This window comes from Mesocricetus auratus, unplaced genomic scaffold (genome assembly GCF_017639785.1).
Source record: "Mesocricetus auratus isolate SY011 unplaced genomic scaffold, BCM_Maur_2.0 Super-Scaffold_100022, whole genome shotgun sequence".
Classification (NCBI taxonomy): Eukaryota; Metazoa; Chordata; class Mammalia; order Rodentia; family Cricetidae; genus Mesocricetus; species Mesocricetus auratus.
In genome coordinates this window covers 4,773,532-4,790,076 of record NW_024429203.1, presented here as the reverse complement: position 1 = coordinate 4,790,076, position 16,545 = coordinate 4,773,532, and the positions used below count along the sequence as shown (strand labels likewise).

General features: G+C 39.9%; 1 protein-coding gene across 2 annotated transcripts in view; it reads left to right on the top strand.

Moving 5' to 3' along the window:
- Positions 1-15,687, top strand: part of Tbx20 (T-box transcription factor 20) — a 49,061-nt gene extending 33,374 nt beyond the window's left edge. For both annotated transcript variants that reach the window (XM_040730200.1, XM_005078506.4), the window contains exons 7-8: positions 13,212-13,321; positions 15,293-15,687. In XM_040730200.1, coding sequence (XP_040586134.1) covers positions 13,212-13,321; positions 15,293-15,633 — 451 coding nt within the window. In that variant the 3' untranslated portion in view covers positions 15,634-15,687. The remainder of the gene's footprint in view (positions 1-13,211; positions 13,322-15,292) is intronic.
- Positions 15,688-16,545: the final 858 nt, after the last annotated feature.

The window sequence follows — 16,545 nt, the reverse complement described above, 5'->3', positions numbered from 1 at the left end:
TCAAACTCTGCCAGATATCTGTCCACTGTAGACTTTCTGTTAGCATGTAAATACAGCTAATGCTTTGTGTTGATAAGAAGTCTTAATGGAGCTCAGGAAAAAATTATCCTGGCCTTCTCATTTCTTCCCTCTGTTGTTGCTTTTCATTCTCCCCTACTGATGGCTCTAGTTAGACCTTCTAATACTCCTGCTTTGCATACCCAGCATCCCTGAGTCTTTGCCCTATTCCTGTCTCCTCAACTCTTTATTCTGACTCGAGGGGTGAATTTATTAGTTTGTTGATTCTGTTTTCTGAAGCATCTAATATTCTGTTGACAGCTTCTACTTAGTGTCTATAAAATGTGACAACTGCCATTTTATTATTTGCAAACATTTTAACAAGTTCAAAATGTTACCGTTTTATGGATCTTAACTCCTGTTTTACTCATCTAATTTTATAAAATGTTGAAATTACAAAGTACCAGCTAGAGATTTTAAACTGTGTCTTCCTGTTGCTTGCAGCAAACCTGTTTCAAAAGAAATCTTGCTGTATTTTAGTAGTAACTTTTCTTCTTTTGATTGTTGAATATTTTATAATGCCCCCCTTTCAAACTCTATAGGATAAACCATTTTCTTAATATTAGAAATCAGCTGGATTCTGAGTAAAATCATGTGATGGTTGGTTATCTCTTCAAACAGACTGAAGAAGAATAATTAATTCATTATCACTTCAGCAATGTGGAAACTCTAATTCTGTGTTGTGTAGTAAGTTGGATACCATAGGCTCAGCTCCAATCACTCCCAGTGAGCATGCACCCTCCCCTAGAGATATTCAAGGTCTGGGTCATGTATGGCACCACTCAGGGTGACTTCAGAGTTCCTTGCTGGCCTCCCTTACTCTCTTCAGGAGTGTGGAACTTGCTTCCCACCAACACTAGTTCAATCTAGGGTTTAGATGAACTGTCTTGTTGTTCTCAGGTAGCATTCCTCTTTACGCACTGGTGAATGGCACATGGGCATACCTTCTCATCTCATTCCTTATTTGGAACTGAAATATACAAGTGTGTAGTTGGCATTCGCCTTCATTTTCTGGGTTTCTCTAGACATGTAAGTAGGGCAAGAAGTTAAATACATAAGTTTATATTACCATGTTGCTTTAGAAGTCATTCCGAGAGCCTCATAAAATGATTAAAAATCTCTTGTACATTGAATAAAACTTTTAAATGTGAGGTTTGGATACAAGCCCAGTGAGATTCAGTAATTTTTGTTGGAACACAGTCATGTTTTTAGTTTACACATTGAATATGACTTTTTCTCCACTACAGCCACAGGGTTTAGTACATATGATGGAGACTAGAGAACCCTCAGAAAAAAAAAAACATTAGTTATCTGGTATGGGTTTAAGGGGCTGGAGAATGTAGACAGCAAGGTGACTGCCCACCAAGAAATCATGCATCCTTCAGGTAACTTTTTCCTTTTCTGGTTACCTACCCCTGCTTTTTGAGACAAGATCCCATTACAATAGCCTTGAACCCCATCTTCCCACGCAGCTTTTTGGATGCTGGTAATATAGACATGTGCCACCACTCCAGGTTTGACTTCCCCTTCTTCTGGGTTAAATTAAAGGGCTTGCTTTATTCTGAAGTCCAAGTAGTGATGGCTGCAAACATCTGTCAGCCTCTCTATTTTGTTTTCACATTGGCAGTGAAGAGGTACTAGGGTTGTTTCATCATTTGTGGCTCTGACCAGAAGATGACAAGAATGGGAAGAAGAGGAAAAGGGTGGGGTGAAGATGACAGGAGGGATGAAGATGACAGGAATGGGAAGAGAAAGTGACAATGTGGAGAGGAGCACCTGCAGGACCTCTTAAACATTTTGAAGAACTGTTTTACTTTTGCCTGTTTTCTAATCTTGTGCCTCACTTATTATGAATAACTGGAAAATAGCTTTGCTATGGCTATATATGGTTTGCTGTGTGACTTTATCTCCAATGTGGCTGTGTTGGGAGATGGTGTCTTTGAGAGGCCACTGAGTACTAGGCCATCAAGAGGGATTAATGCCATGCTCCCAGGGCATGAGTTCTTGTTCTGTAAAGATTAGATCACCTACCTCAAGAGTGAGCAGTACAAACTAAACCTGTCTCTTTAGTGTATTCTCTTGCTTTCTTTACCTCGTAGTATCTCTTTTTTTGTGTACCCTTGCCACTGGTACTCGATGCTGTCACTTGATGTCGTCTGCAATGTTAAGAAACAGCATTAGACTGTCAACAGATGGATCTGATCTTGGATGTAGAACAGTGAGCATGATCTTTCTCGGATGTTTATCTTCTAAAAGCATGAGACAGATGAACATCTCTTCTTTAGGAAGAGCCCATCCTCAAGTACTCCAGTATAGCAGAGCAGCAAGGAGGAGGGCATGTATGGCCCCTCCCTTTCCGAGTACTGGGAACTAGAAGGGCCTTCGAAGAACTGGTGTGAAAGAAAGCACAGAGGCAGATGTTAAGAGCACTTCAATGTTATCCAGGAATTAGAAAGTCCTCCCCTTCTTCCCCTTTGCTACCGTTTCTCTCTGATCTGTGTGCAGAGTTTCTGTGCCTGTTGCATCTCTGTGTCTTTAACCCACAGATATGACACAACATGGGGAGGGCAGCCTCAATTCCAGAACTTTTCCTGCTCATTCCGTCATACACCAAGGTGTCCTAGGATGGGTTGCTCTTTGAAGACAGTCCAAGACTCTCCCCACACTAAGTTCTAGTGCATTTTCCACTTCAGTTCTTTGCATTGTTGAAAGTGTGGCTGACAAGTTTAGGGGGCAGGACAGCTGTGGGGGAAATACAATGTGAGGGTTATTCGTGGACGTCATCCAGTTCTCTGGACGCGAGCCATTTTAAGGGGTCTCAGTGTGAGAACTGAATGGATGCTTCACTCAGGAGTCTCTCTGGCTGTCCTGCACTAGAAGCATTTCCTTAAAAACAATCCCCTTCCTCCCAGGTTCTTTAGACATTATAGTCATTTCATTTTGGACATGTAGTCATTCTCCCTGCAGCTGAGACTGTCTGCAGTCCAGCTGTGTGCCCCTAGTCCATCTCTGCCTTCATCCTTCTCTGTTGAGTTTGTGTGCTTTCTCTCCAGTACTGTCCAGCTCTGAGAAAGGGAGAACTCTGACACTTAGGGCTCCGGAAGAGGCCATGTGTGCTGTGAGCTGACTAATTCAAACCTAACAGTTGCTAGCTGAGGAGACAACAGAATGAGGTCTCTTATCTTCCTTAGCTCTCGAAGGAAAGTCAGTGGACTAGATTTGGATCAAGGCAATATCGTTCACTTCATTTTTTTTAAAGGAGGAAACCTTTCATGGCTGGGAGATCATTAGCCTGGCAAATAACATTTCTTGTGATCTCTTTCATTTGTATTTCAGCTATATTTGCAACTATATTTTGCAAAACATATGGTAAAATGCCTGCCATATCTGCAATAAAGTATACCTCACAGTTTCCCAGGATTTATTTATAGATTGAGTTCTTTGAACTTTGTCTAAGAGATTTCTTCTAGTCATAACCAAAAAATTTAGGAAATGAAAACAACGTATCATAAGTATTTTTTAGTGGTTACTTTTCTTATTTAAGTTATTAATAATACAAAACTAGAAATACATATTACTAAAGAAAATAAAACTCAATAGGATTTAGTCAAATAAATAAAAATCAAGTCTAAAAGCTTTTTAAAAGATGAATTTAGAGTTATTTGTTTTTCCAAAATGGATTACATAATATATTTCAGTTCTTAAATTAAAATTAATGGTTTATAATTTATTAAATACTGATCAATGCATTATAATTTACAATGTTTGTGTGTAAATCTTTAGTAAAATGTAGTGACAGGAAGTTATTTATAAAGACTTAATGAAACATGAGACAAAAACAAATTAATGAAAAAGAAAAAATTTAATGTTTTGTTTCCTATAAATTAGATTGATTTTAATGTGTTTGACATTTTCTTCCTGAACACAGTTTTTTTTGTTTCCTTTTTTTGTTGTTGCTGTTGTTTGTTTTTGGAGGGGAGGCAGGCCTATTTTTAAAAGAGAAAGTTAGAATGAAATTGAAATGACATTTGCCTTTTATTTATTTTCTTTCTAACTTATACATTATAGGAAAAGCAAGGCATTGAAAGCTGTTGGGACCAGAAATGTCAGTTTCATCTAAAATAAATTTGCTTATTAGAATACAGTCTTGAAATCAAACTTGGTTTTTTTAATCTATGCATATGTATTGAGCACCCTTGAGTCAAGTTCTAATGCAGATTGTGTTAATTTACATAATCTAATGATAGCATTAAGAATGAGATCACATTAAAGTCTTCGTTGTACAGGTGTTAAGATGGAGATGTAGAATAAATAGTGAAATAATGTGTCCACAATCCCGCTGCCAAGGCAGGCTTCAGGTTAAGCACTGGGGCAAAGAGACACCTGGAGGCTGCCCGGGGCAGTGGTTCCTCTTGTGGAGCCTTCAGATGTTGACATCTATATGAGATAGAAATATCTCACATGCTCAGGTCACACCTGGGGCAGCTGAAGCCCTGGGGCTGAGCTGGACCCTCTGTTTTGTGAAGGTGTCCCAGTGACTTAGAGGCATTGTGCCAAAGTCTCCAGGAAGAGGCACTGTCCCCTGTCTTGTTTTCCAGTGAGCTCGTTGAGGAGAGGGTCATGCAAATGTACTCGCCTTAAGCTGCCAGGTGCTGACAAAAAGGTTATCTTTGGAAGGGCAGTCATGCCGAGAAGACTGTGAGGGGAAAGGGAAGATTTGGGGTTTTGAGTGTTGAGAAGTAAGCATTTTAGTTCCAAGGATGAAGGAAGGAAACCATTCCCACTTCCAGCAGTGTGTGCAGGTTTTGCTTGCTGAGACTCTGAAGAAATCATTGGAATGGTTTCAGTGCTTATGAACACTGTAGCTGGGAGAATGGAGCCACTGCCTCCACCCTCTCTGTTCCGCCATCTTCTGTCTGCTTGTGTCTCTAACAATTGCTCCCAGAACTGACAGTTACAGAGCAGTCAGAAGCGACCCACTGAAGGCCACCCAAAGCAGTGACGCCATGCTTTGCTTAGACGAGTCTAGCACTGGATGCGACACTGTTCATCCACAGTAGTGCTCGGGTAGCTCCAAGGCGAGTCTAACAGGGACTACAGCCTCTCGTACTATATGAGACAGCAGGACCGATCATCACAGAGTGTGTAATATGTGAATCTTTCCTCCCACTAGCTGAACTCCATACTCTTCATGGGAGAGTCTCTTAGAACCCCTTCTGATGGCTTCTCAGGCAAAGCAGAGACTTTGCTCTTTTTCTTTCTGCTGCAAACAGGGATTCGCTATCAAGTAAACAGCACAGGCCTGTCTACTCTTTGCAGCATCTCCGAGGAGATGGTTCTGATATGCACCACTGTGTTCAATCACTTAAAAGGCAGTAATGCAATTAGGCCATCCTTTATATAAGAACTGCTATTGCTTTGAGTTCACTTCCAGGCCTGACACAAGTAAATCACTTCGATAAAATCCTTTTTTCCCCCTACTCTCAGGGAATAGCATAAGTAATGATACCAGTGATCTAGCAAGGACAAAATGAATGTAATGTACTTTTTATAGAAAAGCAAAATGTTTCACAAGGCAGTGAGTGATTCATCGTGTCATTTGGAAAATGAGTTTTCTTTTGTTGAATGTAAATATGGTTAAATGATGTTCTATAAGGGCACTTTTGGAGAGGCAAACACTACACACCTCTTGGAATATAAATGCTTACACATAAAAGTCATGGTAAAAGGAACATACTTTAGAAATATACTGCTATATCCCTTTATGATTATTCAAAAAGGAGGAGTATTTCTATGCTATTTAAGCAAATACTTTTCCTTATGTACAGATAATGACCCAAATCTTTTAAATTTCTATTTTAAATATTAACATCATGACTAATGGCACAGACTTAAAAGACACCAGCTTGGGTGTATTTTTTTGATTGTCGTTTTATGATGGGTTTTTCAGCCAGCTGGCTTCAGTGTTGTATTTCAACACACGAATGCCACACACACAGATTAAATTCGGTTCTTTCTTACTTCCCATCCTACGTTCCTACTCACCAACAATGTCCCTCTAATCATCACCAACTTCCATCAGAACCCATTTTTTCTGTTTACTGCCACACATGAAAAGCTCACAGCACTGTGTTTCCATAGCCAAGATCTCACTTAGCATCACGTCCTCTGGTTCTTTGCTTTGCTGAAAGAGATCATTTCCCCTCGTGACGGCATACTGTACTATCACATATACACAATATCTCTCTCTCGCATCCTCTCTTCTCTTTGCCTTCTCTTTCTCTTTTCATCCTCCTCCTAAGAGACAGATTTTTTTAATATTTTATTTACTAATAGCTCCACAATTTCTATAATACATTGTTCGTGGTAATGATTCCATATATATATTCATATATATGTGCACATGTATATTTACTTGAACATATGATTGAACTTGTAAGGCAAATATTTTGCTTCCCAGTTTACAAACAAAGGGAGGTTAGGGAAGTAATATAGCAAGGATTGAAAGTGTTGTAGCTAAGTCCACAACCTCATGGATTCCTTCTTCCGGTCAATGAGTGGCATTCAAGTTTATGGCACTTCCAATGTAACCTGCAGCTTCTTATGATTTTATGTCAATATAAAAGCTAATATGACTATTACTTTTATTAACTCATTTATAATAAGATCCAGAAATGCTAATGTTGGACATCAGTTCTTTTCTATTCTGACACTGGTAAGCTGTGAGAGTCACATGCTTTTTTTATACTTTGCAATTAGTTTTGAATAAATAATACATACATCAAAAGTTCAAAACTTAAAGAAGAGTGCTTGGTGAAAAGTTCCTTCCACATATGTCCCCTCCATCCCTAACTGTGCCTTCCTGTTGGAATTACCCAGGAAGTTTTGCTAGTTACTGAAGCCAGTGTCCCATCCCTGGAAGCTGAGATTGAGTTGATGTAGGTGCCCTGCCAGGCTTTGAGGTTCTTATGAGGGCATCATGGGGAACAGTGCCCCCAGAAAAGTTGTTGCAACAAGGGCCAGAAACAGGCAAAACACAGAAAACACTTTTTTAATGACTCCGGGCCTGAAGCAACAAAAGACAATGTAGTCACTGAGGATAAAGCAAATGGCAACAGAGAAGTGATGCCCGGCGCGTTGCTCCTGAGAGTTCAGACCATGACATCAGAAGGGAATGAGGGAGGTGAGCTTGGAGGATCCCTTGAGAAATCAGAGCAGAAGAGTCCTATGATAGGAGACTTCAGAGGACACCGGAGAGAGAGGAAGAGGTGAAGTTTAAGGAAAAGAAATCCAGAGATCTAGGGAGTCTTTCTTGGGTGTGTGTGTGGGAGCACTGCTCAACAGGACACTGGGCAAAGTTTCTGAAGGCTTTGTTTCACTAGTGAATGGAAAAATAGCCCTTGGTTAGGTACAGTCCTATCTGAAACATCCTTGGAAGAGAAATTGCAATGCATTTCCAACTAATGTAACCAGGAGCAAAGTTTCAGAGTATGTACGCGAGTATGAGGATGTGAAATATCTAGAAACATTGTTCACAGTGTCTAGTGGCTAGGCCTAAACATCAGCACAGAAAGAAACTGACCAGGTATATAAACAGATGAAAGAACATGCCTGACCATGAGGGTTATTTACCTAACGTTGATGCCAAAGTCATGTAGATATTATAATCAACAGATAATCAGATAGTTGTCATGACTATATTTCATACATGCAGAAAGACACATGGAAGAGGAAGAAAAGATCCTCATCAAATTCTGAAAGAGAAAGATACTCTTTACAAAGTCAAATGTAGACTGGGTGTGACTAAGGGTAGATTAGATACTGAAGATGACAAGATTTGTAAATTAAAGACAGAGTAACAGAAATTATCCAAAGTGAAAAACAGCAAAGGGACAACTTAGAAAACAAAAAGAGCTTCAAGAGGCATCCTTTATCTGTAACTGGAGACACTCGAAGGTCACTGGAGGATGGGAAAGGAAATGCATTTTTTCCAAATTTAGCAACAATTAAACACACAATCCAAAAGGCCCAACAAGGTTGAGCTCAAGAAGCATGAAGAAAGTGAAAGTTACATCATAATCAAATGACCGGAAATCAATGACAAAAGGAAACATTGGAAGCACTGAGGGGATTAAAGACATTACATCAGAGAAGCAAAGCTAAGGATGACGGTGAGTTGCAATGAGTAAGGCAGTCTTTGAAGAGCTGAGGGCAAAAGTCAGTCAGCTAGAGTTAGAACAGTCACCAAAATGACTTCTTAAAAAGCAAAGGGAAAGGGAAGGCTGTTTTCCAGACATGTGAAAGCTGACGACGTCATCATCCTCAGGTTACTCTGTAGATAGATTAACGGATGTCCTTCAGGCTGAAGTGGTTGTGTTAGGTCCCATTCTGGATCTCCAGGAGGAAATGAAGACTGGCAAAAATGCAAAGGACATGGATAGACAAAAAGTTGACATATCACTAAAATTGTTAAAAGATGTAACAGTATAGAACAGAATTTATAAAACATACAATGCTTTAAAAGATAGGCACAGAGCCGGGTGGTGGTGTCGCACGCCTTTAACCCCAGCACTTGGGGGCAGAGGCAGACAGATTTCTGTGAGTTCGAGATCAGCCTGGTCTACAAGAGCTAGTTCCAGGACACCAGGACAGCCTCCAGAGCTACACAGGGAAACATTGTCTTGAAAAAAAAAATAGGCACAAAGCTAGAAGGGGTAATTAAATATTTAACTGCAAGGTTTTAAGTGCTGGGAACTGGTAAGATTCTTCTGGTATCCTTCAAAGGTGCAATATCACCTCAAGGTAGATTGTGACAAACTAAATATTTACTATAACCATGAAGACAATCGGTAAAGTAACAGAAGGAAGCTGTAAATGCTACAGAAGAAAAGGAGATAAAGAGGGGCTATGAAGCTGTAACCTTAAGAGAAAGAGGAAAAGGACAAAGAACATCTGGGAAAATGCAGGAGCAAAAAATAAAAAAAAAATAAACAACAGCACTAGACAAAAGAAGCCAGCAGCAGCCAGCTAGGAGCACCACCTATTTATAGGCTATGTGCCCGCATCAAAAGGCAGAGGCTTTCGCTTTGGATTGCTGTCCACAAGGAACACATTAAATCGTAGAGAGATGAATTGAAAGTAAAGTAATAGACAGCAAGTTTAAAAAGTCAACACTAAAAGAAGACCAAACTATTTCTTGTCCAATTTTTGGGTCTTGGGGACCAAACTCAGGTCACAAAGCTTGGTGACAAGCACCTTTATGGACTGAGTTATCTTGCTGGCTTTCAACACGTTCTTAGTTCATTGCCATTACTGCCTACTTGCATTGGAGTATAGCTCAGCACCTGAAAGGATAGTGTTTATGTTATCTAGTACTTCTGTTTATTGGTTATAGATTGTTAGGTTATATCAAGATTGTTTAAACCCATAAGTAGCTAATATTTTAATTTATGTAAATTGAACCTGTTTTAATGACAATTTGCTCACGATTTGGTTTTCTCCGTGATGCTTTCCTCTTGTGTTCTATCTTCTTCCTTCATCTCCTACTTTCTTCTTTCCATTCTTCTCTCCTTCTCATCCTTTCTTTTCTTCAGTGGTTAGTTTAAGTTTGATGAACACTATTTTACTCTTATCACAATAAAACCCATTATTTTTTTTTAAAAAGAAGAAGACCAAACTAGCTGGGCATGATGGCACAAGCCTCAAGTCCCAGCATGTGGGAAGTGGAGGAAGGTGGTTTGGGAGTTCTAGGGCATCGTGGGTTGCATGAAATCCTGTCTCAAGAAAAGAAAATGAAGGAAAAATAGTGGGACACTAATGCAGAGATTAATAAAACTGACATTCCTCCAGTCAAACTGATCAGGAAGAAAACACAATCCCCATTACTAAGCATGTGGGGAGTAATACTGCTGTTGAGTCTGCCTAATCTTTAGTCTATAAGACCTTCATGAAGGATTGTCCAGGACAGGTTGTCTACGGTAGCAGTTCTCAACTTGTGGGTTTCCGCCCTTTGGAGATCAAGTGACTATTTCACTAAGAGCATCAGAAAACACAGACAGATATTTACATTATGATTCATTAACAGTAGAAAAGTACAGCTATGAATTATTTGTATGTTTGTGGGTTCACCAGAACATGAGGAACTGTATTAAAGGGTTGCAGCATTAGGAAGGTTGAGAACTACCGGTCTATGGTATACATATCTATGGGGGATTGTCTTGATTACATTAACTGAGCTGGGAAGACCCTTCTCCTGTAAGTTGCTTTTGTCAGAATGTTTGATTACAGCAAAAAGACAAGAAGTTAAGACAAGGAGTGATAAAGGAATATTATCATATAGTACAATAATCAGCATACTTATAATTTCAATAATTTAAATGAGGTAATACATTTTTTGGAGACAAAACCCATGAAATGTCATTCAAGAAGAAATGTAATTTGACAGTTGTGAATCTGTAATTAATATTTCCGTAAATGCTAAGGTGCCCTTGGTGACATACAAAATATTTTTTTAAGCATATTATTTTTTTTTATTTTCCATTTTAAATTTAGATAAGAAACAAGGTTGCTTCACAAGTCAGTTCGAGGTCCCTCTCCCTTTCCCTCCCCTCCTCCTGTGTCCTCCCCCCATCCCCCCCCGTTATCCCTTCATTCCCCCAGGGAGGGTGAGGCCCTCCATGGGGGTGTCCATAGTCTGTCATTTCATATAGGGCAGGGCCTAGACCCTTCCCCAAGAGTTCAGGGTGAGAGTGCACCTCACATTGACATACAAAATATTTAAAGAGTGTACAATAGCACAAACTCCTAAGCTCTTCTAGAAAACTGAAGGGAAGGGATATGTGAGGGTTAGTTTTAGCTGTTAGTATGATGGGACCTACACTCACTAGGAAGATAGGCCTCGGAGCAAACATGGTTATCTTGATTGCATTAATTGCAAGCCCCTCTACCTCTGGTGAGGTGACACCATTCCCTGGATGGGAACCTGGGTTGTGTAAGTGGAGCAGCATGAATGTGTCTCTTTCTTTTTTGACTGTGACTACAATATGATCTGCCACCCCAGGCTCATCCTGTTTTTCCTTCCTGTTGTGGTGGATGGTAAACTATGATCTGAAATAAACCCTTTCCCCTTAGGTGGCTTTGGTAGGCTATTTTATCACAGCAACAGGAAAAGAAACCAAGGATAATTTAACAATGAAGCTATGAGACCATTGTTACCTTAAGACTAAGACTGAAGAAAGATATTATAATAGAAAATTAGAGCCTAATATTCCTTTTTTTGAATGTGCATGGGAAAATTCTTAAAATAATTCTAGGATATTGAGTTCAATGAAAGGACATTAATATGACCAACTAGAGTTTGCCTCAGAAATACAAAGTTAGCTTAATGCTAGAAGTTCACCCAACATAACTGACTAGATTAACACAAGACAACTCGTTTGATTATCTTAGTAGACACTGAACAGAGAAAAAAAAACAAAACACAATAAAAATACAATTTCTATTCCTTACTTTAAAAAATCCTCTCATTAATATGGGATGAGAAGGGACCAGTTTTTGGAGTTTCATTAAACCAACTCCAATGGAAGAATCTCCAGGGGCTCATGTTGTGCACATGGTGTGAGAACTCACTAAGTGGATCTGACTGCTTCTATTTAGAGCTGTGCAGGTAATTACGGATGCTGCAGTAAACTGTGGAAAAGTGAAATAAAATTCATTATGAACAGAAGCAAAGAACTGAAATCACTTCTGATCATAGATAATATGATTGCACACAACATGCAAATCTTTAAAAGAGCTACAGGAACAGATAGATGAGTCAAGAAACTGCCAGTTACCAGATCAGCATGCAAAAGAAAATTACATTTATACCTACTATAAATGAAAAATTGGAAATTGAAATAAAAAAGAATTTAGTAGAATATTATAAAGTTTTGAGATAAATGTGGCTCAGACATGTCAGGCCTGTATATTTAAATCTATTTAGCTTTAGTGATAAATAAATGGAAGGACGTACTGTTTATGGGTTGAAAAAGACTCATTCTTATAAATGTCAATTCTCCATAAACTGATGTATATGTCAGACACAATCCTGATTAAAATTTCAGTAAGCTTAAAAGTAAATCACAGAATACTAAAGTTATATGGAAATAAAGGAACTAGAATGACCAATACAATTTTGAAAAAGAAAAAGTTGGGGATACTGGTGAAAATTCATCTTAAGACTTAAATTCAACAATAGCAAATTAGGGCATTGCAGCTTTGGTGTGACGATACACTAAATTAGAGATCAAGAAACCATTAGAAAGTGCAGAATTGGGCACTCCACATCATCTGTTGAAAATAAGATCCCTCACACCGTCATGATTATGTAAACATTTAGGACCCCAAACACACTGCTAATTAGATAGTATTTTCCCAAGTATGGATATATCTATGTGGAATGTCAAATGTTGCATTGAAGAGCTATTGTGACATTTGATTTACTTTCTTACTTCTTTAGTATGCAGTTGTGTGCTTGGTTTCTCCTTATTCCACACAATTTAAAAAATACCCATTTTGGCACTTTGGTTATTTGGTGTTGTCTTCAGGTTACAGCTCTTCAAAGACAACGTATACCAGCGTTTCTGAGGGTCTCAGAAACTTCTTAATGGCTGCTCACCTTCCCTTCACAGCTTTTCTGTAATTTTCAGTTTTAACAAAACAAAGCCCTGCTATGTCCATTATCCAAACTGTTCATATTGCCGTGTGCTCTGTGCTTTCGCATTGTTAGTGAACACTAAGTCATTTATGACTGATATTATGAGCTTTTCCCAATATTTTATCATATCCTGAGCCAGTACATTTGAATCAATTCATATCTCTTTTGAATCATTATTTGCCAAAGTTAATAAGAAGATTCATTGCCATCCTATGGTAAATCTATTCATCAAATTTTTGCTTCATTAAATTCCGTCCTCCTGTGACCATATTTCATTGCTCGGTGTCTTCTGGTTCAGTCTAGTTGTATTTATTTGCACTTAGACATCCCAGAAGTCTCTGTGTAGTGGGTGAACATACAAGCTTTGAATGTTGTCTTTCCCTTTGGCTGAGAAAATAGTGACTTACCCCTAAGCCCCTCTCTGAAGTGAACTGTGATGTGCCCCTCTGTTAAACAGGGAGAGTGTAGAGAGCCTGATCCAGAAGCATTCCTATGCCCGTTCACCCATCCGCACCTATGGAGAAGAGGATGTACTTGGGGAGGAGAGCCAGACAACTCCAAATCGAGGTAAGGCCATGTACATCTGAAGATATGGGGCTGCGGGAGGCCAGAGCACTTGATAGGGAATGAAGGCAGGATGCTGATGTCTGGTCCTCTGGGAACACATGCCAATAACTGACTTCCAGCCTTTTCAGAAGAGGCAGTCTCTAGTGTTGATCCAGTATGCTTCATTATTTTGCTTGAGTGGCTATTCTGCCTGTGATGTGTTTTGCTAGCAACAGAACCCAGAGCCTTTGAATCAGGGTAGAGGTGAACATGTCTGTGACTTACTGCCGAAAAGCCACCAGTCACACTTCTGGACAGTTTCTTACTATTTTTGAGTCTCAACTTTATTTGAAAATTAGGGATATCTTATTAGAATCAAAGTTCAAAATGAAGAAATTTTTAAAAGAGGATTATCAGGACAAAGGGCCATCACTGGCCCTAATAGTTGAAGCAAGAACTACACAAAGGGTTGGGGAAATGGCTTGGTCACTTGTAATTTCCTTGTGTTGGGGAAACAAAGGCAGGCAAATCCCTGAGCTCACAGGCTTCCCAGCCTGGCCTACTAAGTGGGCTCCAGAATACTGAGAGACTATATCTCAAAAAAGGGGTGGGGAAATGGCACGCGAGGTTGTTTAATACATACTGCACACGGGACACAAAACACAAGAGAACTGAGTGAAGTTTCCTTGAGCAGAAAGTTCGAAGAGAAGATAGCACACAGGAAGCCAGAGAGAAGGAGAGGCCAGTGGCCCACCTTGGAGCCTAAGACAGTCACATGGGGAAAGAATTTTGTGTGTGTGTGTGTGTGTGTGTGTGTGTGTGTGTGTGTGTGTTTCTAAAATACCAAGAAAACTCAGGGAATAGAAACCACAACCATCACTCAGTTGCAAAATTCAGCATTCCCTTGTGTTTCAACTTCTGAATGCTGGTGTAGAAGAATTTATTCTTTGGGTTCTCATGATGGCTTTGGGAAAAGGTGACTTTGCTGAGACATACGTATCCAGCTTGCTTTAGAGAGGTGCTACAGATATTTGGAACTCTTTAAGGAAGTGAGATCATTCTTTGGGCAAAGCACCTCTGCTTGGCTTCTCTGGAATATGCAGGCCATCAGCTGAGTGTTTTTCTGTTTAGTCAATTCTTCCTTCCACGTAGGATGTCAATGGTATCCTCTTATTTGGGGAGTTGGATCTGCCCTCTAATACACCTCATGTCAGTTTGTCTTTGTGATTGATAATCTAGCATTTTTACCTGTTTTTAAAATGTTGATAATTTTATTAATTCTTTGAGAATTTCATAAAGCATATTTCATCATATTTAGCACCCCTTGCCAAACTCTTCCCAGATCCACCCTGACATCTTTAACCACCCAACTTTGAGTTCTTTCTTTTTTGTATTTATTATTTATATATTATATATGTATATGCACATATATATATATATACATATACACATATATATGTGTGTGTGTATGTGGCATATGAGTGCTTTGCCTGTATGTATATATGTATGTATGTATGTGTATCACGTACATGCTTGGTGCCTGCAGAGGCCAGAAGAAGGCATCATATTCCTGTAGGATTGGAGTCACAAATGATTGTAAGCTGTCATGTGGGTACTGTGATTGAACATGTCCCCTGGACGAGCAGCCGGTATTCTCAACTGCTGAGTCAACTCTCCAAACCTTAAAAAAAAAAAAAGGAGTCCCAATTGTGTTGCTCAACTACTCTTGGTGTGGAACATTTTTTGAAAATAAGCTGATCTTAAGCTGGGCATAGTGGCACATGCCTTCAATGCTAGCACTTGGGAGGCAAAGGCAGGCAAGATTTCAGTGAGTCTGAGGCCATCCTGGTCTATAAAATGAGTTGTGGGACAGCCAGGTCTACATAGTAAGACCCTGTCTCAAAACAACAATGAAAGAAAACAAACTCATCTTTAGCTTGTCATCATTATATTTACATAGCAGTCTGAGTCTAATGAGTACTTTTCTTTCAGGATCAGCCTTTACAACATCTGACAATTTGTCTCTCAGTTCCTGGGTATCATCGTCTTCCAGTTTTCCTGGGTTTCAGCATCCACAGACCCTGACTGCTCTTGGCACCAGCACAGCATCCATAGCGACACCCATTCCTCACCCTATACAGGGTTCTCTGCCACCATATAGCCGTCTGGGAATGCCTTTGACCCCATCTGCCATTGCCAGCTCCATGCAAGGAAGCGGTCCCACATTCCCTTCATTCCACATGCCTCGATACCATCACTACTTTCAGCAGGGGCCCTATGCAGCCATCCAAGGACTACGCCACTCCTCTGCAGTGATGACACCATTTGTATGACTCTTCTGAGAGTGGGGGGAGCTAGATCCAGGATGTGCAAATGGGTATGAAATATAGGAGAGGGATGGGTGGGTGGGATGTGGGGTATTGGAGCAGGGGCTCTCCAGGAAATAGAGGACTTATTAAAGAGGAGAGCTGGACTCACAGTAAAACCTACTTCTATGGGAGTGCACCGTGGGCCAGGATTCATCTATAGTTGAATCCAGGAGAGGATCAGTGTAAAGTTCAGCTAGCCTACCCCTACAACCAACAGGATATCGGTTTACTTGGAAAGGTTAATGATCTAAGGCGAAGGAATCTCAAGGTGTGTTATTCCTAGTGGCTAAAAGTCGTGGTGGTGCAGTATTGTATAAACTCCTTGTGTATAGGTTTTCTTTCTGCTTTCAACAGGTTCAAAGCATCGTCTAGAAGGCAATACTATATAGCATATTCAAATGCTCAAGTCCATTTCTCGCAGTAGAAAATGGGAAGCAATAACAAAATGTTTGTAGTGCTGTAGCTTAAGCATGTTTAGTTTCCTTTATGTCAGTTTGCTGGGGGAAGGGGCAGAGTCGGTGCTAATGCATCCTGTGGTGTTAATGAATATATGGTAATGCCTTTACCAAGTTCCTGCCATATCCACAGGCCATGACACCATAAGCTCTGTCTTCAGTCCTTTTTCTTTTTCCTAAAGATTCTTTTCTTGCAAAAGCATTGCAGTTATGTAGTGGAAACCCTCTGTATGCTATTTTAAATTAGGGAGCTCTGTTATTATCAAAGAGTTGGCTTTTGGGGCGCTGCACTCACAATAGGCTGCTGGTGTGACCACTGAGGACCCCTCCATAACCCATGCTTGGTGATTGGTGAGTTTCTTCTTTACAGGCTACAATCAAAGCATGTTGGTTCTCTTCTGAGGGGAATTTCTCTGCCATG